Below are 27,274 nucleotides of genomic sequence, written 5' to 3' on the forward strand. Positions count from 1 at the left end.
AAATACTGTGGTATAAAGTTAACCCCCCTTAAAACACCCAAATTCCCCAGAAAAACAAAAGATGACAGTTGTCAAGGCAAGAGAATACTTCAACCAGACCAGTCAGCTCATGTTTGTTTGGTGATGCCAGGTTCTGATGCGCACCAGTGCTGTAGTTTGTGAAATATGCATCATTATACACAGGAAAGCTACAGTGGATTGCCAAAGAAAAATTAGCATCAAACAGTACATTCACAAATAAGTTTTATTTTCATCTTTTTATACATTATAACCATAATCCAACACCTTTTTTATATTATAATAAAATGACTCTTCTCCCTTGTCATTTACATAAATCAAAAATTTGTATATTAAGACTGCAAAATAGTACTCCTGTAATTTTTGTATATAGCTTTGTACACATACGAGTGACGATGCATCCATTTAGCTCTGAACGAATGCATGTTTCAGGGGGGATAAGGGCAGCCATAACAGAGAATACAAGAGCTCTAGCAAGACGTCAGGCTAGCAAGTGTAATACCACCACCATGTGACCAACACTGACCTGGGTTAAAATTTAGCAGTCAAACCCTTTGTACTACTTATGACTTAAGTTCCACTTGCAGTCGGACAAATAATAGGGTTAAAGCACAAGGAAAAGGTTTTCAAGCGTGTGCAAACCCAAGTCTTTTCCAAAAGCACACCTCTTCTGTTTGGGTCCCAAGAGAAAGCTTGGAGCGCCACACATTAGCAGTACAGTGAAAACATAACCAAATACACCTCAGGGGGGAAAGTACAGACCAACAACTAAGAAAAGTAAAAGTTAAATTAGCCAAATGTGATTTGGGATTTCATATTGACATTGCAGAGATTCAGGCTTTTGATAAAAACACCAGCTAATCCTCCCCACCATGATGTTGGGAAATAAGATACACATACAGTATTAGAAAGATAATAAACCATGCTATATCATCCCTTGAATACGGTTGGATCATTGTTTTCTCAATGTCAAAAATGACATTCTGGCGTGTATCAGGCCTCCACAGCATACGCCTCCGTACACGAGACACACTGTGTGGGATGTTTGCAGAGGAAACAATGTCAACACAATCGGAGTGTAGGTCACCAATTGGAAAAAGAAAAAGAAACATTCAAAGTACACTGATATACTGTTCGTGAATGTGCATACAAAAAAAACACAGATCAGGCATTAGTAGTCATGAGTACCCTCTTTGGTTTGTGACACTGTTCACAAAGTGATTTTTAGAGTGATCACTCACTTACCAAAAAGTGCAAATGACTCCTGATAGGCCCATTTCTCCTGCTCACAAATTTAATTTATTGGAGGTAATTGCAAAGTCACAAATTTTTCAGATGAGCAAGTTTGACAAAGGGATTTTAAATCAAAATAACAGCATTCACCTTCAATAAAACAAATTTGTAATTTGCAAGTAATGTGATTTATGTTCAGATATCTCTCTGGTCATTTTCAGTCCAACAAAACCTTACAGCAGGTAATTCATTAAAATCCCAAAAGCCATCGACCGTTGCCATAGAAAAGATTAATACAGAATATTCAACAATACAAAAGAATTTTCGTCAATCAATGCAAATTCAGCTGACACACTGGCAGCCCTTCAGTGCTTTATGTCCTCCCTAGCTGTGTGGAGAAGTGAGCTGAGGCTACTTTTGACACTGGCATAGTGAAGCTGTGGTCTTACAGTACAATGACTCAATGGGCCCTGCTGCTTGTGAGGAAATAAATGAGGGGGGGAGCCAAAACCATTTTACCCAAGAGCAAGATAAAAAAAAAGAAAGTGCCACTATGTGTGATGGCTTGTGTATGTGTATGTTTAGTATATGTATGTGTATGCAAGCAAGACCCAGAGGTGTGTCAGAGCAGTGGGGAGGAGGGGGCCTGTTCACTCAGTGCTGCGGGTGGGAGTGCTGGGCTGGTTGAGCTCCATGGTTTTGCACAACCAACCGGCAAAGTCCACTTCCTCCACCTCTGACCGTTTGATGAATGTGTGACTCTGAAAGACAAACAAGGAGAAAAACCAATGACTGTGCTGCAAGAATCAAAATAAATATGGAAGTATCTCTGTCTGTTTGTTACTTGCATTTTTCGACAACCACTAATTTGATCAAATGCAAACTTTTAAGGTGTAAGAGCAATATTGAGAAGGTGTTTGATAAGAAAATCGGCACTGAACTACGGACAATTTTCTGAAATTGTTTGGAGGGGCTCTTTGTAGATGATGTCATAAAAGTTATTTTCCTGAACATAACGTGCAAAACCCCTAGTAAAGTGTCTGGAAAAGAGCCAAGTGAGTCCTTGTGAGAATAAAGAAGGAAAAAGACAAAAAATATCACAGTGCACAAATGGGTGCGTTGTTGACATGTCATGTGATTGACACAAAACAAAAAGCTCTATCCAGACACCATCCCTCACCTAAAGTTCCAGACATTTTCCTCTTGTTGTGAACACGTCTGACCGAGACATTGCCCGTGTCTAGGTCCGACACGTACTTCATATGAAAAAGGCGAACTCCAGAAACTCTTCAGACCAAAATTTTCCTTTTATGTCTGTAAACGCCCAGATTCCTCCATTCATTCTAAATTGTGCCAACTGTACTGTTCCCATGGTAACTATATTTTGAATTGAGACAACCATTTCATGATGTCCCTGATGACATCCTCAAAGGTCACGCTGCAGCTTTACAAGTACTGCACTAGTTAGAATAGATATCAAACAACCTGGTTATCAAAGTATCAGATAAATGAAAATGAGGCTCAGGAACGCACCATCAGCATCTTCAGATCGGCTCTCTCTGCTGGGTTCTTGATCAAACTGCAGACACAAACAAAATTAAGACAGTTACAGACATGAGGAAACTTTAAAAGAAACATTACTGCCTCTGTCATTTAGGTCCTCAAAGATGGGTTTTACTTGTTTCATTTGAACCTTACTATGTAAAATTAGTTTGCAGAGTTTGACACGAGGAAACTGTTCATTTGCTGAAGGGGGAAAGTTTCTGTGATTTTCTGACATCGCAACTAGTTTGCAAGCTGTGGTTCAGTCTGCAACTTACACAAGTGTCATGTGGAAACCTGAAACCACAACTTCTCAGTGAAATACGAGTAGTTAAACTTTTAAACATTTATTTTTTCACATTTATAGATTCTGCATGTTTGAAAGGGGGGAGTGAGACATACAGATTTAATGATGTTTTAAATTGTGAATTCAACATTTTTGTGGATAAACTATATCAGACAAATTGTTCTTCTTCTTAGTTCGTTTTATTTGCAAGTGGCAACGATTACCGCCATCTACTGTGTCTTCTTCAGAACTTTATTGTTATTCTGATATTAGTATTTTATACAGTATGTCTTCAAATATGTATGTTCGCATAAAGTTTTTTTTTTTTTAAGTTAATGCACAACATTAATACAAATAGACAAGTTTAGAAAGCTGTTGTTGGTTGGTGCCTTTTTTTCATGTGGAAGATCAGATGAGAACAATGTAAACACAGCTCAGTCAAACATGTATGTACTCACCATTTTGTCACAAAGTCCTGGAAGTCAATGGTGAAGACGCCATGTGGCAGTTTGGGAGGCGGCTAAGGAAGAAACACAACGCATAGAACAAACAGCAGTTAAAAGAAAGTACAGTAAGATAAGTGTGTGTGTGTGTGTGTATGTGTTTAACAGAATATATTGTGCAATAGGGGATTTCTCACACCTCATTTACAATGTAGTCCAAAAGTTCAAAGATGGCCATAGCAGGTCGGCTGTCCATTCCAGGTCCTGTGAACAAGTCACATACCATAAATAAAGAAAAAAGAAAAGAGAATGTTCATAACCGTAAGCCATGTCTTGTATTGCAAATTGTCTTATATAACCATCTGTGTATTCATGGATGTATTTGTGTCTCATACCGCTCACAGGCCTGCCTGGTGGTCTGGGCCTCTGCATGTTGGTGTGAGGCTCTACCTCGGCCCCGTCTAGAACAGCCCGTCCAAAGACAGCCTCCAGTTCTCTGGTGTCCGGAGGAGGGATGGGGTAGCGGCCGATTGCCAGCTCCACCAGGGACAGACCCATGCTCCACACGTCAGACTGAACGGAGTAGTGAGTGCCCTGCAGTCTCTCCGGCTGTTGAGAAACACACAATCTACGTCAGAGGGAGCAGGTAGAGCCAAGATGCCAGGCAGGAGAGAGGTTTGGACAGAGAGGCTGGGTGGGGAAAGAGCAGAGACTGGAGGGGAGGTGGATAATGGAAGGGTAGAGGGAGGAGGGGGTGTTATGGCAAGAAGAGGTGGGGTGCGGTTCGGGCAAGAGGACAGAGGATGGGAGGGTTTGGCAGGAAGTGAAGAGCAGCTTTGGACTGTTTTTGTTAGAAGAGTGAGCAAGGGCAGATGTGCGTGTTGGGAATTATGATGAAAGGGCAAGTGTGTCTTGTGCGGGTTTGGGGATGGGTATCATACAAGCAGCTCATAGCACCCACCAGGTGTCTAAGACTGAGGGGGAAGCAGGACAAGAAAGAGCGAACACAGTTGCGTCGCTCTTTGCCAAAGAGCCCTTTTCCTGGGCACGGCCCTCAGGTTCTTGGCAGGGAAGTGAGGGAGGGCCAAAGGAAGGGAGGGTAGAGGGCGGGGCCAGTGAGCAGGAGCAATGTGAGAAAAAAAAAAAAAAAAAAAAATAGGAGGAGAAGGAAAGTGGGGATAGGGCCAGAGAAAAAAAAAAGGGGGTGGGGGCGCAGGCGTGCAGAGCTGACTCACCGACATGTAGGAGCGCGTTCCAACAAAGGAGTTGGCCATGGAATCTATGAGCTGGCCGCTCACACCAAAGTCGCACAGCTTGATCTCCCCGCGAGAGTTGACCAGAATGTTGGAGGGCTTGACATCTATGTGGCAGAGGGGATGTGGACAAACAAACGTATGGCGGGTTTAGTGAGATTCTTCATCTTGCTGTGTCTCAACTGTCATCTGTACTTAACACCTCAGTATGGACTCATCAGGAAGAGAAGAGACTGCTCACAATAGCAATTCATGATTACACAAATAGCAAATGGCAACACTGGTGTGTTTATATTTTTGTTTGGGAATATAATATAAAGCTGGGCATGAATGGATTCACATATGTGTACCATATGTACAGTGTGACATGCATCTATAGCCCCTTTCACACTGGACACAAAACCCACCAACATCTGTCTTTAGTGTTTTGTGTGAAGACTGCATTCATTCCCAGGTCAAGTGACTCTGCAGTGGTAACGGCTATTTATCAGCTCCAGCTCTGATAGGCAGTGATGGAAACATGACACCCACGTGGAAAAGACTTAGTTCCACCCCTTTTCTAGCACAGTGCTGTCATGCATATATAAGTGCAGAAGGGATTTTTTCAAAGGTGATCTATGAACAATGTGCAGTGGCAATTTGATTCTTGGTGTGCAACACAAGCAGGAGAACATGGGGCGAGAGCTTCCATGTTGCTTTCTGCGGGTTACGGACTCGTTTTCCAGCACATGTCACATCGAACGTAATAAGTAAAAAAAATAAAACAGAGGCAATTGTCTTCTTCAACTGATTTACTTGTGTTAAATTAACTTTTGATTGGGTTTTCAGTGGATATACTAATGTGGCAGGCTTTGAAAATAAATTTATATTTCAAATTTTAGGACAGTAAACAATACTATTAGGGACTTTGTGATCTACCACCGCCAAGGAGGTTTGTTTTCATCAGTGTTTGTTGGTCTGTTAGATAGTAAGATTACACACAAACTCCTGGATATATTTCCATGAAACTTGGTGGAAAGATGCAGTATGGGTCAGGGAAGAACCAGTCACATTTTGGAGCAGTTTACAGATCAGGAAGACGATCCAGGATTTATTTTTTCATTTTCTTTAACATTTTGAGATGGAGCATGTTTTCAGCAGAATAATCCGGACATGTTTAGGGGACTGATAGACTGATAGTGAGTGTGTGCAAGTTATGAGTGTGTGCCTTGCGGTGGTACACTCTCAACTTAGTGCCATTCTAGATTGTATATAAAATCTTTCACAAGCCACAGTTATGTAGAGATGAATATTTTTGACCAGAACTATATTGTGCCGTGAGGGACGTGGGTTTCACGCTCAGCATGCCCAAGATTTGTCTGTGGTGCCGTGTTTATCGAGCGAAGGGGAAATTAACTAACATCTCTGTTATAAAACAAGGCTCTCCTCCACAGTTCCCGCTCAGCACTTAAAAACATCCTGCGAAATAACGGGGTATGACTGAGCCCTACAATCTGTCCTCTGCGGTGACGGACCCTCTCACTGACCAAGGACGTTTGAGGAGTGACTGAGAAGGAGGTGGCGTGAAAGAGCGGGGAGAACGATGGAGGGAGACGCGGAGGGAGGGGTCGACAGGGCGCGGCTGCTGTATAATCACATCCGAGAGGCTGTAATTACCGCCCGAGCTCACAGACAACTCTGTCCTGTAGTACCACCGACCCTGTAGCACTGCTATGGACTTCACTGCGCAGCACTGACTGTCTGCCTTAGCCTTATTCATAACAACACAACTGTTTCTCGCTGGTATGCTGTGGAAAACTTGTCTGCTTTAGACTTTGCTATGGTCTGACTTTGAATGTTGTTAGAATGCAAAGATAATGGTTTTTATTCTGGCTTACATTTTGCTGCATGCTACTAATTTCTATGTTTAAGAACTCGTGATATTTCCAAATAATAGCCTACCTTGTGGTGAGCGTATTAAGTCTCTTAAAATGTCGATGCAGTGTATATGGGGGGGGGAAGCATGACGACTTAATAAAAAATGGAATGAAAAAGTGCCGGGACCTAGTGTCATTAATGTGCTGCAACTGAAGCGGGTTCACTTACATTTAAAGAAGTTTAGTAACATTTGTAAATAGCAGTCATACATATATGGTTTTGTTCACGTATTTGTTTCAGAGTAGGTCAAATTATAACAGGGAGGGTATTATCCTGCTTTCTTTAATCTGATTTAGACTGCAACATGTATGTTTGAATCGCTGCTGGTTGCGTCACCAGCATCAGCACATTTCAGACACCACCAACACTGAAGGGATGGGAGTCATATTACTCACAAGTATCCATGAAAAAACATCTACATTCTGTTTTTGCTAAATGAGGATGACTTTACTGTAATCTGGCCATGTTGCCCTTTTAAGTTACTAGAGACTAACATCCATAGATTTTGTGGCCATTTCCAGACAGAAAACCATTTGAACAGATTTCTGTTCTGGTCCTTTCTTCCATTGCCAAACTGGGTGATAAAAAACCTTAAAGAATTAGCCATAGCAAATATGATAATGTAATTTAGTTAAGCACTGCATAGGTCTGGTTAGCTGTTGCAGCAGGGTTGAATTTAAATCAATATGCTGTATTAGAAAAACTGAGTCACTGAATTTGTCCTCCAATATCTTTTGTGCATTACATAAACGTTGTCTATACGAAAATCATGACACTATTTAAAACACAATTCACTATACGTCAGAAAATTAAATTCGGAGCAATAATATTAAACCTTTTAGTTTTTTAAAGTTATCACTGGATATCTGAAGTCAAAGCCTCTCCAGCAATATAAATGTATACAACACCCTTTAGTGTCCAAATACATTCGGATCATTGTGATCATATTATTTTACATTGAAAACTAGCTTATTTAGCCTTTCTGGTATTGCAGTGTTCAAAATGTGGTGCAATGGACTTTAAGAGTAGTGAAATTTATTGCAACAAAGCAAAATCCTCACCTCTGTGCATGATCTGATGCTTCTCCCGCAGGTAAGCTAATCCTCTCAATACCTGTAAACAAGAAGCAAACATTCAACATGACACAAAAATACAGAGAGCAATCAGACGATAGAATATGTACACAAGTGGATGTTACTTTAAAAAGGCCATTCATTTTGCAATTCATTTTTACACTTGGTTATTTGAAATTTAAAGTCAAGTTAAACACTGTCAGCCTTTTTGTTTGTGACTCATGCATGACTGGAAACTCACAGCTGGTTAAGCAACATAAGAGACACACACCCACAAAGGACGAGCAGTGCATATTCAAAAACATGTACAGTTACAAGATACAAATCTTTATGCCACTGCCAAATACAAACAATTCTTAATTTTACAAACATGTCAGATCTTTTAAAAAAACAAGGAGAAAAGTCAGTTATACTTCATATTTCACTTTAAAATAGTAAGTTTTAGTATTTGTTTGCTACATACAGCTATGCTGACTTTCCCCAGGATTTCCTCTGGGATTTTTCTGGCTTCCTTCTGGACCTGGTCCAAGGATCCACCGTCCTGTAGAGACAAGTTGCACCGATAAAATATCACATTTTAAAAATCAAAACACATGCGTCTCTTTGGGAACAAATATATTGCTAAAAAGATCAAATGTTTTAATATAAGAACTCAAATTCACTAAAGAATCCTTGTCTCTCACCATGTGCTCCATACAGATGCTGATCTCTCCATCGCTGTAAAAGGCCCCATAGAAGCCCACAATGTAGGGGGAGTTGCATTCATGCAGCACCTGCAGCTCTCTGATGATCTGGTTCCTGATGGCAGGTTTGATTTCCAGGTGAATCAACTGGAAGAGGGTAAATATGAAACATGAATGACTGCTCTGATAAAGACTAGTGCACTGGATGCAGAAACATCACTGTATGATCGTCTCATATCTCAAAGTAACACACAGAGGTGGAGGCTGGCATCACTAACACTTTGCTGTGTCAGCAATCTTAACACACACACTGGAGTTACATTCATATATTCAAAATAGTGATAACCACAATGTAAAAATACCAATTCAAGACATGTCAGAACACAGATGGTGGTCCACAGGCTTGAGCTTGTTGCTGCACAAGAGTCTGCATGGAGTCCTAATAACTAACTCTAACCTCATAGACTGTAAACTCTGTGATATGGTCAGAATGTGTAGGGAGGCAGACCAACCAACTCGCTGTACGTATGAAACACTATATGAAGATAACATGCTCAACTGATAAGGCCTTTTTTGATGCTTAGTTTAAATTCACAAATGAGAAATACACTGAGGACGACACTTGACAGTGTAAAATGTGCTTTCTAATAAAGATGGAACCAACTACATGATGGGGCAGTGCTTATAAGTTTGCTCATATATATTTTCAGCATTTTATTCATCACTATTTCTTGTTACTTGTGGGCCAACATTTACATACTGGTGGATATGGACAGTCGTCAGTTAATCAGGGATAAAATCTCAAACTAATACAGTCTAATAGAACAGCCCTGCAATAAATCCTCTCTTCATGTACAATCGTCCCAGAGGTTGCGATTTGTGGTGCTGTTGAACTGCATTGTGACACATGTTGACTCATGTCCCAATTATTTTGAGGAAGGGCTTAACAGCAGAGACATCTCTTTGTAGAAAATTATTGTTTTATGTAAGGAACGATTTTCCTTGTATATTTTCTGACGAGGACTTCAGGTGGATACTGATGTGTTTTATATGTTTTCATCTGCATTTGTTTGTTTTTTAGCAGGATTACACAAAAACTACTTGATAGATTACCACAGACCTTGGTGGAAGGATGTGGTTTAGGTCAGGAGAGAAAATTTAAAAAGAAATCTTAAAATTCTAGTTATTGCACGTATATGTCTTTAGCCCACAGTGCAAAATGTGCTTTTCTCCGGACAGTAAGTCAGTTGGGCCTCATGTAGACGTGTGTGCAGCAAACCAAGCCATCAGCGACGCTATGGCGCCATGACAAAAAATCTAAACTGGACTCAGAGAGTGGGAACACATCTGGAGAGTGTTTTCATTCGGCTCCCTCCACCCAACACACTTCGCCTCTGCAGAAAAACGTTCAAAAACAAATGCTCAAGTTCACCTTCCGGGCCATGACCAAACCAGAGGGTTTGTGGCGGACCTTGTTGACCACTCCTCCGTTTCCAGCACCCAACTCGCAGATGGGGTCAAAGTCCTCATCCTTCAGCTCCCCGACCTGAGCTTTCTGGGTGAGGAAGGCCTCCAGCCGTTTCCTCTGCTGCTCGTCCAGGTCCAGCTCACCCAGCTTCTTCTGTAAGGCCTCGAGGTTTGCTCTGAGGATGAGACAGGGAATACACACACACACACACACAGACAGATGATGATGCAGGGACCTCTATCATCTGCATACAAGTGATGATGCACAGGATTACAGGCTAACTGCTAATAAACAGTGATAACTTCTACCACAGCTCAGTAACACACATCCTCTCTCTAGTAGCCCCACTTCATTTCAAGCCACTGTGGTGCTACTCACTCAGATGCAGCATCAATGGTGTTGGAGGTGGCCTGTCCCTCCCCAATGGGCGTTATGTTCAGGGGCACGGGTCTTCTTTTAGGAGCCATCGCGAAAACTACCCCACACGACTTTCACAAACAAAGCACTGGAGGAGCCGAGCAGCAGCTGATGAACTCTTCTCCTTGTTCGAAACTCAGTCTGAAATAAAGCAACAGGGTCAGCTCTGGGTGGCTAGTCAGTTAGCTAGCTAGCGTTAGCAAGAATTAGTGCACTCTCGGTAACATGTGAGAGACGGTGCGAAAACCTGTCATACCGAGGGGGGTGGGGGGTGAAAGTCCAGTGGTCTGTCGGTGCGTTTAGAACATTTGGAGAGAGCACATTTCTTTTTTTAAATCACTTCTCCTGCTTTATCTACCTGCTGCTACTAGCCATTAGCCACCTAGCCGCTACAAGCTAGCACCAGCTCCAAGAAAAACCGTGCCCTGCGTCTCTTAAGCTTCTTCCCAGACAACGGGCCGCCGAAGGGGTTTTAGCGGCGCACACACCGGGACACCGACTCCGCTGGCTTCCCTCGGCAGGACGGCGACAGATTCCTCCGTGCTCCGGCTCGGGGTGTGGGGGATCTCAAGCGAGAAGGGCTTCGGCCGTGGATGGTGGCTGGTGGTGCTTCTGTACAGGAAGCAGCAGCTGCAGCATCAGAACTGTGACACCCACAGGGAGAGCCCTTCATAAATAGCGCGAGACTGAGGCTGTCTGACAGGCAGATATGAGGGGTGCGGGGGGTCTCATGGGAGACACACGACATGTGCACTGTGTGATAACACCCGAGCTTTGCTGCTTTAGATGAGCCACAAAGTCCCGTTTGACCACATCTGCTCCAGACTCTGCTGCTTCTTAAGTGTCTAATGGCAACTCGCAAACAAGCTGCGAAGCACATCACTGCCACCCAGTGGCGAAGAGAGGGAACTGAAGCGTCACAAAACCACACTCTATTGTATTAATATCATTATTGAAGGGAAAGTTCACCAAAAAAAAGGGGGGGGGGCATAAAATGCCTAAATACTGCTCCCGTGCTGTCTTCCAAGTGTCCGTTAGTGCCATCTTTCAAATTCTAGTAGAAACAGGTCATTTACACCATGTTTTTAGCCTATAAGTCCTCGGTGATCCTTTTGCACGTGGATCACAGTGGACATTTAGACATTTAAATTACCTTGTTTCAAGTTGAATTTGAATGCCGGGCTTACGGACACTTGGATGACACCACAGGAGCAGCATGGAGGCATTTTATGTTTTATTTCTGTTTGTTTGTTTTTACATTACCCCTGAAACTCCAAAAGTGTTTTGTTCACTCAAACACTTCAGTCACCCCTCAATCAGAATAGTGGTGAGTAGATAAGGGAATTTAAATTTTTGGGTGAACTATCCCTTTAGAGCACCACTATGCAACTTTTTAACTTCAAAATCAGTTTGATGCTTCACTGACTTGGAATAGGGAGAATGGTGCAGCTTTATTTTATTTAAAAGGGACTTTTACAGTTCAAACATAACTGTGAACATTTTATGCACCATACCAGATTATGGCTTCAAGATCATTCACACCGGTAGAGCCTTGACAGGTCAGAACAGGACAGTAACAGCACATTACACAAACACTACAGAGTACTGTCACATACTTTTTGAAATGGCTGAACCTTTAAGTTAACCTCAATCAAAGTGAAAGTATGAGACTAATTCTTCAGATCAATTTTTATTTTAATAAAAAAATGAAAGCTCAGATTTTACGGTTTAAGTCTGTGTTGGTCTCTTCCAATCGAGGACAGTGAGATTCCAGTGATGTATTGGCTGTGTGGTCATAATTGATCTGTGAGTTTAGCCGTGGCTCCAGTCTCAGGAGCAGGATTTCTTTATTTTTGGACTTTCTGTATTTGACTGGATTCTTTCTTCCCTCACGTGTGACCAGTCGCTCGGTCTCCTCTGCAGAGATGCACCATCATGTAGTAAGATACATCCACTGCCGTGCTTCCCTGGAGGGTTTGTATTAGCTATAGGTGATGAGCAGTACAGAACCTGATGTTCAGGAAATTCAGGTTTGTCAGACCAGGCTATATTTTTCCGTCTTCACCTGTTACCTGTGTTTACTGCAGCCTCAGATTTCTGATTGTGTCGGAGAGGAATGAAACCTTTCTTGCTCTTCTGCTGATATAGTTCATCCATACCTTAGGTCTGACAGACCAAATTCAAATTATGTTTAACCTTTCAGTATTTGTGGAATATGGGAAAAGTGCAAGATATTTAAACAGTCGACATCGTTGGCAAGTTGTTCCAGACCATAGATTGTATGTTTATAAATACTTAATTACTGTAGACAGTCTATGATGCTGACAGAGAAGCTGACAGCAAAACTCTCAAAGTTTAATACCACCAAATGAAAAAAAAAAAATTAGAATTTACTTTGGTACAAAGAAGAGATTACAACATCATATGGTTTTTATTTTCCCTTTTTTTGACATAACAATTATCATAGAGCATCCTGGTGGCCAAGGTGTTTTGAGGCGCTGGCAAGTAAAACGACCTCAGCTTCAATATGACCAGCGACATTTCTCTAAAGATCAAAACATAGTTTCAAAATAAAACGATGGCACACATATTTTTAAGAACTGATTTTAATTAATTCCACACGTCAATAACAGCTGTTAGAATACGATCATTTGAAATTTTACAGTTTTATCCTTAACAGGCATCAAATGTATCCCCAGATCTGAGCATTTGGTACAGGACATGAACAATCCACACCTCAGAACCAGTCCTCCCAGTCCTCAGTGGCATCAGCTCCAGCTGCTGCTGCCCTTCAACAGCTCCTCGTCTGTCCACCCGTAGGAACAACTGGAGGCGATTCAAGGCTTAATAAAATATTATTTAATTTTATTGTCTTTTAATATGAACATATAAAAAAACACAACAAACAAAACATTTACATCAGGGATTGTAAGCCTCTGCCCATGCTACCTTATGCAATTATTGTAAGATGAAGAGATGCCACTGCAAAAAGACCAGACCCTCAGCTCTCTCCTGCTCCCAAAACAACCTGCACAAACACATCTGGCTCAGATCCACAGAAGCAACCTGCACCGCCTCTCATCTTTAACCATGAAGGCAAAGACAAGTTTAGGAGATCCATTCAAATAATAACCTTCAATACCTAGCGACAAATGAACAGTGTCATTTTAAATGTATAGCAGTTACTCAAATTGCCTAGTAAAAAACAGGTATTAGAGTTCTTCGCAATTATTTTTTGCTTCAAAGCGCCGTATAAAGAATATCCTTGCAGGGACAGACTCAGGTGGAGTAGAGGCCATCGATCAATTTTGTGTGATGACCAAATATTTTTCACCAGTATGTTCTCTTTGAAATCTACTTCAATGTGTCAAAAAGAGGAGAGAAATGGAAGACCAGATTTTTGTCAACCTAGCTTTTTCAAAATCAACATCCCACTATTTGCCCGCTTGCACGATGCACTTACCAACAGTGAGGCCTGGCAAAAAGGGACGATAACTGTGTTTTACAGTGGAGTATGACTGCGCCCTTTTTTTTGTTTCACATTTTCTGATCCCCATGCATGAGATGTTAGAGGATATCTGGTCACAAAGGTAATTTATCTTTGATTAATACTCACTACAGGATGGCGTAAAAATAAATAAGCCATAAACTCTATGTCCAATGAAAGTGCAAACAGCTCTATCAACACAGCAATATCTTCTGACCGTCCTGCAGACAAACCTAATGCAAACACGTGCAGCCCATGTTTCCTCATCCGAGGAGCAGCGATCGCAAACCGACAACACTAGTGCGGGTGTAGAGGAGCATTAGTCTGAGCCTACAGTGTGTGGCAACTTAAGTCCAATTCTACTCCAGCAAACACACACGACCTAATCTACATTGAGCGGAGGCCGAAGGGGGATTGTTGGTTGAAGCAGCTCCACTTGTTCCAGACGGGACAATTTGTAATTCAACGAATGACTTTAAGATTGGCAGGGGTTGCACATATTTTCAAGTCATTCAGATTGGTTGTGTTACACATGTTCAACCCCGGCGGCAGAAAAAATGCTCCGAATGCTTCTTTGACCCAGGTTGGATTCATTCACAGGAAAAGAAATAGGACTGTTCATCAACAGCCCGGCCATGAGCCTCGCCACACCCAAAACCACAGCAGCTGAAGTATCTTGCTTTCTGCGAGTACAAGCTCCCGACTGTACAGAGCTACAGCCAAATACTATGATGATTTATTACACACAACTGTTAAGAGAACATGAAGCAATAAAATAAATATAATGCTTGTAGAGAAAGACACCAAAATATGGGGGGAAAAAAAGAATTAAAAAAAAAAGGACGACAGCACTTCTGAAACCTGTTCCATGACTGTCCTTTACCTCAGATTCTTTATTCTGAGTTGCTCGTACTGCAATTGAAACAAACGAAAATAAAACACCTCTCAGACTGGGGGATCTCATCTGATTGGCCAGCTCAGCTAATGTAAAAAAAAAAAAAAAAAAAAGGCACCAAATTCTCATGACCACCTTCTGTCAGTGAAATCTTAAAATGCATCTGCTTTGGCGCAGCAGCCGAACAGTAATGTTGATGTCTTATGCCCATTTGCACTGTTGATACACCAACCATAATTAATCCTATTACAGCAAAAAAACTACAGCAATGTGTTATTTAGTGGGACCGCTCCACCCATCACTGACACCAACAGTTAGCCTGGTGGTTAACCACAAACTAACTAGTCCTTCAACTAAGATTGTGTTGCTGCGGAGGAAATGGAGCGGCATGTAACAATGAACTTGGAAAAAACAAAACCAAAAACAATGTAGGAAAAAAAAAAATCTCCAGTGTAAAATTGGCTTCAGAAAGACTCATCAATTCTTCTGTCCTCTGCTTCTTTCTCAGCTACTCTCTGGTCAGTCTGCTAAGTTTTTTATTTTTATTTTTTATGACTGAGGTAGGTTCTCTTATCTAAAGGACAAAATAAAAATGGAAAGCATCACACATCAGAGGCCAGTATTGTGTTCTGCCCTTTCATAATTAAAAGGATAAATTCCTGAAAAAACCCTTTCAAGCTTTGAATTCATTCTCTGAACGAAGAAACAATAACCCAACAGAAGAGGTTTTGATTTGCATCACACTCCACATACCTCTGCCATGTGTCCTCCCCCAAAGTTACTCGTGCCTCTTTTCCGTGGTTGTTTTTGATCCTTCACCAAAAACTACTGAGGTGCCTCCGCTTTTCAACTTGCCTGTTCATCACAAATGTGACAAAATCTGAAACGCAAACATTGAACGCCCATGGCTAAAAGAGCCAGTAATTCCAAGTCAAATACAAAGAGTGATGGAGTGGAAGAGAGGAAATAGTCTGGAGAGAGGAGGAGAGGAGGAAAGGGGGTGGTGGTGTCGGGGTGCTCGATCCATTCAGTTTCTTTAGTAGAGGCAGGACGGTACAGATATTCACTGTGAGGTGACAGTTGACCAAAAAGAGTTAGAGTCGCTTCCAGTGGTGTACAGTACAAAGAGGAATCCTAATCGCTCTAGATTCAAGATTCATTAACAGTGCATGTTTGAGTGTGTTTGTTTTGTATGGGTAGAAACCAGAGCTGCTAAAAGGCTCTAATGTTGGGCGTAAGGGAGGGTCGTTGCATCTAGTGGATTACTGTTCCTGTCCTCAAGTTTCTTTTGAGCCCCCTGCCTTTGTCTCTGTGTGTGTGTCAGTCTATGCGGGGACAGAGCTGCGGGGTCAGTAGGCTGTAACCAGGTCCTTGTCGTAGTTATATCGGCCCCTCTTCGGGGCAGGACTGTCGGCGCTATCCTCTGTGTCCTCGCTGTCTCCTCCTGCCCCGCCGCCTTCCTCTTCAGAGGAAGAGTCAAGAGTTAGATCTACCACAGCACCTCCGCTCGGCGCCACGGCAGGTCCCCCCGTGCCTCCTGCCACCCCCACGGAACTGCTGCCAGATTTGCCCGTCAGGCTGGTGCTGCTGTGGGCTGGTGAATGACCGTTTGCCTCAGGAATGCCTGCAGACAGAGATGTCATTCAAAAATATGTGTGTGTTACAAGATGACAAAGATTTTTCAGAACGTCTGCAGCGTCTGTTTTCACATACTGCCCCTCTGCATAATTTCAGGAGAGTATCTGGTGTTCAGTGTTTTCACTGTCTGAAAGCAGTAAAAATGTCTCAGGGTTTGACACTCACATATATCAACATCAGGGTACTCTGGCGTGTTGCTGCTTTCTCTGTCCCTGTCCCTCTCCTTCTCATCTCTGATGGGTTGCCAGGAGCCGTCAGTTAGGTACTCAATCTCCTCAATGTCTTCACTTGTCTGTTTCAGGATCTCAGATAGCAGCCTGAAAAACACACGGCAGGTTAGAGTTGCCTTACAAAAGATCACACACACCAGAACACTCAACAGCAGGAGAAATTCCAGGTAAAATGTCGATCATTTTCATTATATAGATGGCTATTATTCAAATTACACTTCATAAAGAAAATAAGCAACTTCTGCTAAAATCCTTGGAGGTTTATTATAAACAGAAAATTACACTCCATCTGTATATTTCAGAGCCCTGAGGCATCACTCAATAAACCTGACAACATTATGTAATTAGGCCATTTGAAACTGAACCTTGCGATCAGTTACAGACGAGACTTTCACACAAGCTTTATTTAAGGAATGCAAATAAACCTTGAAGCCAAACGGGAACACAATGCTTCCAGTCTTTGTCAAAGTAAGGTTGTGTCTGTCAGAGGTGTTTAGAATTTGCAAGAAATAACACGCCCCAAATTGTTGTTGACAAAAATGGACTGCAGGCTCATCTGTGTTTTTCCAAAGAACTCACAATTCTCTTTATAACAAAAATGCAGAAAAGCAAAGACACAATGCACTAGAAACATTTGGGACCTTTAGATGCGTCAATGAACTTATCCAGGTAAAATACAAAAACGACTTAATCACAGCTATGTGGCATGGTTCTCTAAATTGTAGGGCTGTTAGAACAAGTCGATCAGAGAGTCAATAAACAAGCCAGTTTAGCCGATCAAAGGTTTTGAACTATAACCTGATAGGTTTAGAAATACAGAACAAAATGGATAATGACCCTCTCATGACTTGCAAAACCTCCAAAGCGTTTTTTAATGAAAACACAGAAGGCTAGAGCAAGATCCAACTTGCATCAAAAGTTCTATAAAGGCCCCGACACCTGTGCAGCTTTATATATTTTCCCCAGGCTGGCTTCGGAACACAGGGTTGTCCAAACTACACATCGGTGAAATTTCTGGATTTATTGAAAAGATGATGCTGTGTGGGTGGAACCAGTCAGAGCATGTTTCTGTCTCCTTACCCATCAATTGTGAGCAGCTCAAAGGGAGCGGGCTTGTCACAGACAGGGCAAGTCCACGTGGGCTTCTTCTCGTTCATCTGCAGGAAGAAGACTGCATCGAAACACTGGAGATGGGCACAAGTTAAAACTCGACACGGTACTCCGAGCCGCATCTTCACCAACTGGGAAATGGGAGAAGACAAAGCATGTTAAAGACATCCAGCAAAGTAGCAGCACAAATATTAAGGAAACTTTATCACAGCTGAAAATGTCAAGTGGTCTCATGTAGATATACTCACTGGACAGATGAGAGAAACTCGAAGGCCTGTGGTCGCAATTTCACTTTCTGGGTCAAAGCGAAGTTTGTCTTGGACTGTAGATAAATAGTTGATCAACATTTAGGACACCACATTTTTTACATTAAATAGACAATCCAGTCCAACCAAAACGGAATAAACAAACTTTGAGTCAATGACTTGTAGAAATATAATTCAAAATCAGTTTAATATTAAGTCGTAATAGAAACTGGCACAATTTAGGAGATCATACAAGTAAAACTTACTGCGTTCACGACAGCGATCTGCACTCTCCACAGAGCAGAGTTTGAGTTGGCTGAAGAGGTCTGTTGCAGTGAAGACCCTCACTAAATACACAGCCACCGAGTACCGCTGAAAACACACCAATTCAGAGGTTGTGAGCACAGACTTTAAAAAGACAAAAAATAAAAGCATATAGAGCAGCTTCCAAGTATTCAGCCCCCTTCAATATTTTTTTAGGTTGTAAATATGGCAAATATTTAATATTTATATCTCTAGGGTTTACAGAGAATGGTCCGAAAAAGAGAAAATATCCAGTAAGCGGCAGTTGTGTGGACGAAAATGCCTTGTTGATGTCAGAGGTCAGAGGAGAATGGGCAGAGTGGTTCGAGATGATAGAAAGGGCAACAGTAACTCAAATAACCACTCGTTACAACCAAGGTATGCAGAATACGATCTCTGAACGTACAACACGTCGAACCTTGAAGCAGATGGGCTACAGCAGCAGAAGACCACACCAGGTGCCACTCCTGTCAGCTAAGAACAGGAAACTGAGGCTACACTCGCACAGTCTCACCAAAATTGGACAATAGAAGATGTCTTGAACATGACAATGAGTTCACTGTACTCCAATGGCCTCCACAGTCACCAGATCTCAATCCAATAGAGCACCTTTGGGATGTGGTGGAATGGGAGTTTCGCATCATGGATGTGCAGTCGACAAATCTGCAGCAACTGTGTGACGCTATCATGTCAATATGGACCAAAATCTCTGAGGAATGTTTCTAACACCTCGTTGAATCTATGCTACGAAGAATTAAGGCAGTTCTGAAGGCAAAAGGGGGTCCAACCCGGTACTAGCAAGGTGTGCCTAATAAAGTGACCGGTCGGTGAGTGAGTGAATTGTAAACTGAGAAATAAAAAAGAGGAATAAGGTTTTTCTGGGATAAAAAGAAAACAAGAAAAAATTGTTTGATGTCCTTGAGTGGTCCCTTCTGGCTTAGGGCAAACCTGAATGCAATACACTGATATGCGTCATCACTAGGGGTGGGAATCTCTAGGCACCTCACGACTCCATTCCAATTCAGAGGGCTACGATTAGACAATAAAACAATTATCAATGAATCAAAGAATTTTATTTCTATACATGATTTTGTTTTTTATAATGACTGTGCAACTAAAGGTGTGCATCATCACTAGCCTCATGATTTGTGCTTTTAAAAAGCATTTTAGTCTGTTACTGTTAAAAAATAAGGTTTTCAATTAAAAAAATCTGACTAACTGTCAGGCTATAACAGCAGTCGGTGCTCTCCACATTGATTTGACATTCATTCAATTTAGACTTGTGTGCTTCATCTTTAGCCTTTACTGTATCACAGAGGCCCTGCCTGACCCCTTCTTGGCAGCATTAAGGCGCATTACTCCGCTGATCAACAAGAGATTCTGCTCCTCTGATATTTTCTAATCTCTCACTTAGAACTGATCTTTATAAAAAACAGCTCAATTCATATTTATGTTCGTGGGTAAACGGGGCATCGCTTCTTCTGCATGGTGCACACGTGTTTAAATACGTGCTTCATAAATGCTAAGGTGAATCAACAAGCACAACGTAAACTGAAACATGCAGCTACACTGGATGAGTGGAATGGATAAATTCTGTTGGATAAAGTTGACGGTCTTGGCAGAGCTTGTGTACCCAGCAAGTACCCAAAGTGGTAAAGTGGTAAAGTAGGCAAGTTTTGTGGTGAGCAAGCTAGTACAGAAGAAGCTGAAACCTCTTTCAGAGGGAAAGTTAATGAAGGAGCCTTGTTGCCACTGAAGTTCGTGTCTTTGTTTGCGACAAAACAGCCCTTGAAAGTTGTTCATTAAGAATACGAAATGTAAATGGTCCTGATCGGAAAGGTTTCCCCACCCTTGTCTTATGACCTCTTGGTCTGTGTTTGACACCATTCATCCCATGCCTAGATTCTGACCACCAAATAAATTTGCTAAAATATACCACATTGTTATTTTGGAAAGTGAAGATTGACGGCAATTTTATCAATTTAAATTGTAAAATTCTAAGTGATGGGACTGTAGACAAAATTAACCTCAAAGCCACAAAAAATAAAGAAACTTTAATTCCCAAGATCTTCTTTGGCAAGACAAATCGCCTTGTAATCACCCTCTCAGATGTCATCGATCGGTATTGGACGAAATTGCCTCTAATTAGTTTGATCGGCAATCTCTATAAGATGAGGCAAAACAAACAGTGGTCACTCATGAAGTGCAACTCTCAAGAGAGATGAGAAGGAATTGAGATGGCTGAATCATCATTTTTCTCAGTAAATACTTTTGTATACTAACTTCAGTAGTTATTTGATGACTACTTTTGTTTTTTTCCCCCGGATCTGATGGTGGAAATAGCTAACGAGTGAGGCATCTTGCTTCTCATCTCTGGGTTGAACTGAACTGTGTTGGTCTTGTGGGGGAGACTGAAATGGTCTTTGTAAATATACAGATATAACTCTGGATGTTAAAACTGTGCGAGACACACACATGCCACCTTTCCTATTCTTTGGTTATTTTTGTTTACGTAGTTACATGTTAAATCAAATCCAACATGTTCTTTGGCCTTCTTCTCTTTACTTCTCCAAATGTTGGTGCTTTAATAAAACACAGAAATGTTCCCCCTGCTTTTTCTTACGCACCCACTTCACCCCCCCTCAACCACCAACCCTAGTTTGCTTCTCCATTTTTTTTCATGAGCACCACACTTAAGTGAAGTGCTCTGGTTAGTTTAAAACTGCAGTGTTTTGTTACTGTTAATTGTGTTTAGGTACAACTTTCACGGTTCTTATCCCTAATTGGTTTACAAGAGCTCTAAAAAGAGGGTGTGAACAGAGGTGAGAGTGTATTCGTCGGTCTTCCAGCTGCTTAACAGGATAAGGATTGTGGGAGCAACAGTTAAGAGGGTCACTGAAGTAATTCAGCCCTTGGCCTCTGAAAGCCTTCTTTAGGAGTTACACCACGCAAGGCTGCGCAGAACTCATGAAACACTGTCTCAACTTCCACTGTTTCCATCATGACCCTGAGCTGAGCCTAAATATGGGAATCAGCATCAGGCTCTTACCTTGCCAAAGTTTCCCCAGGTGATGGTGACTCTGTTGGTGACACTGGAAAGATGCAACCAGGGAGTGATGTTTACAGGTCGACAAGGGCGACGAGGTTCAACTCCAGGCTTATTAGAGGGGTAATAGCCCTGTAAATACACAGACACACAAATGCCAAAGTATTATTTACATCATCTAAAACTGTATCCAGATAACAGTTTTTGAATGATTTGTATACATAGGCATCAGAATTCCCTCTAAAGGGCTCAATACAATTTGAAAGTAGTCAGGTTCTTATTGTGTTGGTTGCACAGTCATTATTTTATCAAAGAGACACAAAAGTCCCACATAGCTTCTAGTCTTTACTTTTATAAAGAGGTAAAATAAATAACTGAGTTTCAGGCAATGTTTTTCCCTTCCTTGTAGTTTTCAATTCAAATAACAGACATACCCAATCTCAACACACAGACAAGTCCATTTAAACACGGGGAAAATAAATACATTTGAACATAGAACTAGAAAAGCTACTGAAAGACAGGAGGAAAGATGAAAATCAAGAGGATTTGGGAGGAAAAACACAAAATAAAAATTATTCCCATTCTCCTCTACCTGAACAACAGTATGTTCAGGTAGAGGAACAGTTTTCCAAGAGAAAACCATCCTACTGCTACTTGCGGCTTTCTTGATGGCTACAAGTAATATTTTAATAATGTCTATCACTGGCTTTAGGTTTGGTCTGAATATTATATGCACAATCTTTAGCACCTTTCTTGTCCATTACTGCTACATTTGATTTTAAAAGACAGGGCAGCCATGATAAGTCGCTGTCATCAATGACATCAAAGCTAAATGTATCAACATCAATATTTTAACACTCAAGTTCTTTTTCTTCAACATCACTACATAGTCACTGCATCATGACGTCAGTCATTTTTGGCCAAGACTTGAGTTGGGCTGTCAACGAAGACATAAAAGACACAAAATCCCATTTTTGTGTCAACAACATAGCTCGAAAACAACAATGCAGTAAACATGCATCTTTCCCACCAGCACATGACATAAAACACAACAGTTTGTTATCCATACAGAGACTGAGGACTGACCAGAGCAGAGGATCAGTTCTGCTTTAGTCGTATTTATGTTCTTAAGTTGTGGCTTAGGTCAAATAAGAGAATTCACTCACTGGCACATGACAGTAGGACTGGTTGACTTTGACAGCAATATTGGGGGGATACTGGTCCTCCTGGACACCAATGGAGTCTGTGTAACAGATTCTGCAACAGAGAGTGACAAGAGAAATAAAACATTACTAAACATGGTAAAACTATATTTCCTTATCCGTCAGAAACATTCTGATTAACACTGGCAAAACGAGCACAGTCCAGACAACAGGATTGTGTTATTAAGTATTAAGTGTATTAAGTTTCAATGGGAATTGCTGAAAACTTACCTAAGAACCACTTGGATTGATCTGATTCCTGGACGAAGCTCGCTAAGAAAGTAAAAGGTACTTAATTAAAATGCGCATGAGTTACATAATCCTAAATTAAGATGCTAATAACTGTGCAAAGCAAAATCTGAGAAGAAATGCTGAACTCCATTACCTTGCATTTCTGATCTGATCAGCTTGGGTTGGTGTTAACTCAAATATGCATTGACTGTCCTGCAGTTTCTCATTGTTCTGGGCAACTGTAAAATTGAATTAAAACAGTGCATAGTTGAATAACCCAGTAGGAGATATAATATTTCTCTCAAATCAATTATTAGATTACAAGAACAAAGAAATTCAAATTGCCTATACTTACTTAGCTCTGTTGGTGGCAACAGTGTCTCCAAGGTTTGGTAAAAGGGTAGTGGCACTAGCTTGACCTCTGCTGCAGGTGTCGGAATTGGTTTGGAAATGCCGTTGAGGTAGTCTGCGCCCTGAGAGGTGGCAGTGGGGGATGAGCTGAGGGACGAGTAGGCAACCGGGACGCCCTCTGGACGCCGTGCAGCAAGCCAGCCAGACGATTTGGGGAAGCGCGACTCGTAGAGCTGCCGGACATTCTTCAGAAGCTCTGGGCTGTATTCGGTCTGCACCAGCCGCAGCGCGCGCCCCACCAGGTCCTGCTTCAGCCCGCTTTTACTGCGACCCATCGAGGCCAGCAGTGTCTGCAGGTCTGACACCCGGAAACTTTTGACCATGTTCTACAGAGAGGAAAGAACCATTAAACAATTTTTAGAACTCGGACTCTCTAACAGTAAAAATGTATGACTACACTCATGCATGTCACTGTATTACAGTCACACTACATGCCTTCAACATCATGTAAGGCACAGAGACATGTAATCAGAAGAAAAGCATGGACCAAAAAAGCCAAGCTACAGCTCAAGCCTGAGAAGAAAAGACATTTAAAACTAAATGTTCAAAAAGGTAAACAACAATGTGCGCTCACGAATAAATACATTATAAAAACTGTAGTTTCGACCTTTGTTTACCATACGCCAAGGAGGATATGTTTTCATCTGGGTTCATCTGTCTGTTAGTAGGCAGGTGAAATTGATAGGGAAAAAATCAAGCATGTTTAGGGGACTGATATTTTCAAGCGTGTGTGCAACTTGTTGGAGATCCAAATAACAATCTGGATTAAGTGAAATCAAACGTGTTTCAAAGGGGGACTGCTGGTGGAGGTGTGACCTCTCTCAGTGCACTTGTGTCACTGTACAACTCACCAACAACATGTCCCATTACTAGTGGGCTCACCGGTAATCAATCAACTAAGCATACTGTTAAAATTCCACTTACACTGATGGCTTGGACCCTCGTAGGTCAATCACAACCAAACTTTAAAATGGAAGAATAACAATAATGGGCTCATGATGCCCGTTTCCTCTATGAATGAAAGTGCAACTAAAATTATAAATATACACACAGTGTAATGTCACTGAGGCCAAAATGCGTCAAGACTTCGATAAGCCACACTATACTTGTACAGTATTGACCCAAAGAGAGCAATCGGTTACCGCAGAACAAAGCATACGCATGATGGTATATATTTAAAGGCAGCAGCTACGTAGTTTGTACGAACTTGACAACCAACGTAATGTTGTTGTTGATGGAGGAATCGGCTGCAGTGTGACACGCTTTCACTGGCAGATGCGTCTACAAATACATTATCACAGTAACGTAGCTGGACGCTGGGCTTCTGATGGACAAGCTGTGCAGAGATTGCGGTCGTGATATAAGAAAGATTTGAGTTTCTTCAGCCTCACTCGAACAACAGCAGTGTAGCCGCAGCTATCGCCTGGCTAGCTCATTTCAGGACTGGGCTGTCGGCATTCAATCATAGCAACGGAACAATTTGACAGGTGCTCAGTTCCGTAAACTAAGCGTCAAAATACAGAGACACGTATCCGTCAGATAAATAACGTCACGTATTTACAGGGCTGGGGGGAAGCTGGCAGCAGCCCCCGATTGTCTGGATGGACCCATCATTCATTTCGATGTCTTCCTTTAGCGGCAGCGTGATGCTAGCCGAACCAACGCATTTGCCTGGTTAGCGCTACCTAGCGGGCTAGCTACGTTAGCGGCGCAGGCTAGTTCGTTTCGTCGTGAACGAAATGGGCCACATTTGACAGAATATAAACTCCAAACCATGTTCACGCAAAGCCCCAGGTTTCCCCCACGACGGGGCTGAACTTCAGCCCGCAAACCCGCAGCCGTCTCCCCTCAAACCAAATCTATCCAAGCTCTACTCACCATCGCTTCCACCAGTTCGGCCGCCATCTTCGAGCAGCAGTACCGCGAGAGTCAGAGACGACGGCTAGTCTTTCACCAATGAGACGCAGAGCCTGCTTTGACGGACAGGTGTCTTTAACCAATCCCAGCGCGGCACTGACCAGACTCCTTTGCGCTGCATACGCAATGGGCGGGCTCGCGGTTTTTTAAAGTTACAGTACAACTTTTTTTTCAAACACTAAGAGTCGGGTCCGGTGTCAGAATTAGGCCTCGCTGTGTGTTAGTGACAAAATGTGTGACCGTTTTGTGATATCCGTGATGTTCCGGTTTAATAGTGTTGAGATATCGTGAACACGATTGTTAAAACCTGTTTATATTCACAGTGTATTTAAAGCACGAGGTGTCAAGTGGAACCGGTCGCATGGTCCCCACAAGTCCACTCCGAGCAAAATAATCCGTTTCGGGTTTGTGCGTCCAGCAGTCAGTTATGGAGTTAATGCTTTGTCTAAGGTATGTTCACTACTGAATTAAAAATAAGAATCAACGAAATATACATTCACGTTTAAGTATACACGGACCACACCGTGTCTTAAACACAAGTACAATGTTATGTCATGCTTTTAATGTGATGTAAATAAGTATATAAGGAACACACTGACAGTCCCTCCGGGGATCCAGCCCAGGTTTTCTAAAGCTCCTCATATGTGGCAGAGAATAGCCTCATGGAAACAAAAATCAATTGAAGGAATTGCAGTATCATGTAATAACACGGTGTGTTTTGTTTTGGCTTTACTTTGTGAAACATCAATAGAACAATGCAGGAGGATACAGACACCTGGCTTTCCACCAATCTGGTTGATGGAATAGGTTATCTATATTTATAAGTTGTTTATTTGTGAATAAAAGTATATAAGTTATGAGCAATATAGGAGATGTACAAAATAAAGGATTCATTTATTTTGATACAGCTGTTTAAATTTATCTCAATAATGTTTGTTCTCCACAATACAGGCTACTATTAAATTTTTTACAATACTAACATTAACATTTTTGGTATATTTTTTAATCAAAAGAGACTATGCATATATAGGTAAATGATGAAGCTGATTACAATACATGAGCTTGCTCATGTAAAGGCTGCATAGTGCTTTACGTTGCACATAGGCATATATTTCATGTTGCATTATTTAAACAGAAGAGGGCAACATGGTCCATGATTTGACCTGACTGTCATCTAATCCATGCCCAATGTAAAACTGATGGAACAAAGCAGATCAAACAAGTTACTGTAGCCTACTGTTACTGTGATCTAGACTAATGTGATGTGTGCTGTAGAGATCGTATAGGTCAGTAAATAGAATATAATCCTTTTATTGTCATTGCACAGTGTAAAACGAAATTTAGCAGCAGTCCGTAAGGTGCATAGTATAAATAGAAAAAAAAACAAAAAAACAACAACATGAGGAAACAGCATAAACAGGTAAAAAAGGTGCAATCATTTTTTTAATTTTAAATATAAAAAACAGTGCCGCAGATAATTTTAGCAGATAAATCTGTATTTGTACATGTAGTGCAATATAGTCTATGTAAAAAAAGCAGAGTTCAGTTATTTTATGGCTGTGGGGTAAAAGCTGTTTTTCAGTCTGTTTGTCCGTGTTTTTATTGACCTTCAGTGGGCAGCAGGTCAAACAGATGATGTCCATGATGGAAATACACTATATCTATTGTGCAGATTATTCTGATTCTATATAACTTCAAAGCACATGGGTTCACCAATATGAATATGTGCACACAGACACTATTAAATCAGACATCTGTTTGTTTAGGATCCCAGAGACTTTAAGAATATAAGACATGAAAGTAAGAGAAACTGACATCAAAACTATTTGATGTCAATGCAAGATTCATTCAATGCAGACATCATCACCAGCAATGCAATTCTTAGTCTTAGAGCCAAGTCAACTTTACAAAGTAGCAAAAATAGTTTAAAAAATTTGATACAATTCACAAGTTACAACAAATTACAGTTAAGAAATATATTACATTTGCATATATTACAATACAATATAGTTTGTGATACCACTCCAATTAATCATGAGAGGATGCAGATACAGATTATGTGAACGATGAAGTGTTGAAATATTATATATAATGTTTTGCCATGATTTTGATCTTACTTATATCTTATTTCTGGAAAGATTAATAGTTACTGTGGTTGAATAACACAACATTTTAAGATGGATTAGGTGCTTTAGGATGCCTCAGAATTAATCAAAAAGACCAAAG

The 27,274-nt window shown here is 41.3% G+C and overlaps 2 protein-coding genes across 2 annotated transcripts; both read right to left on the minus strand.

Annotated features, from left to right (window-relative positions):
- Window positions 1–225: 225 nt before the first annotated feature.
- Window positions 226–11,211, minus strand: map2k2a (mitogen-activated protein kinase kinase 2a). Its single transcript, XM_034581928.1, has 12 exons — window positions 10,590–11,211; window positions 10,295–10,474; window positions 9,881–10,091; window positions 8,449–8,595; window positions 8,229–8,306; window positions 7,754–7,805; window positions 4,758–4,882; window positions 3,918–4,131; window positions 3,722–3,786; window positions 3,538–3,599; window positions 2,785–2,830; window positions 226–2,012 (listed from the first exon to the last, which is right to left on the minus strand). Exons 2-12 carry the CDS (start codon window positions 10,381–10,383, stop codon window positions 1,902–1,904), a joined length of 1,200 nt encoding a protein of 399 aa, XP_034437819.1. The 5' UTR covers window positions 10,384–10,474; window positions 10,590–11,211; the 3' UTR covers window positions 226–1,901.
- Window positions 11,212–12,921: 1,710 nt separating this feature from the next.
- pias4a (protein inhibitor of activated STAT, 4a) lies at window positions 12,922–25,098 on the minus strand. Its single transcript, XM_034581929.1, has 11 exons — window positions 25,010–25,098; window positions 23,076–23,457; window positions 22,875–22,959; window positions 22,721–22,762; window positions 22,454–22,544; window positions 21,291–21,419; window positions 18,205–18,310; window positions 17,942–18,015; window positions 17,664–17,824; window positions 16,519–16,670; window positions 12,922–16,339 (listed from the first exon to the last, which is right to left on the minus strand). The coding sequence occupies exons 1-11, from the start codon at window positions 25,034–25,036 to the stop codon at window positions 16,065–16,067; spliced, it is 1,524 nt and encodes a 507-aa protein (XP_034437820.1). The 5' UTR covers window positions 25,037–25,098; the 3' UTR covers window positions 12,922–16,064.
- Between the last annotated feature and the right edge of the window lie 2,176 nt (window positions 25,099–27,274).

Source organism: Hippoglossus hippoglossus, chromosome 4 (genome assembly GCF_009819705.1).
Source record: "Hippoglossus hippoglossus isolate fHipHip1 chromosome 4, fHipHip1.pri, whole genome shotgun sequence".
Classification (NCBI taxonomy): domain Eukaryota; kingdom Metazoa; phylum Chordata; class Actinopteri; order Pleuronectiformes; family Pleuronectidae; genus Hippoglossus; species Hippoglossus hippoglossus.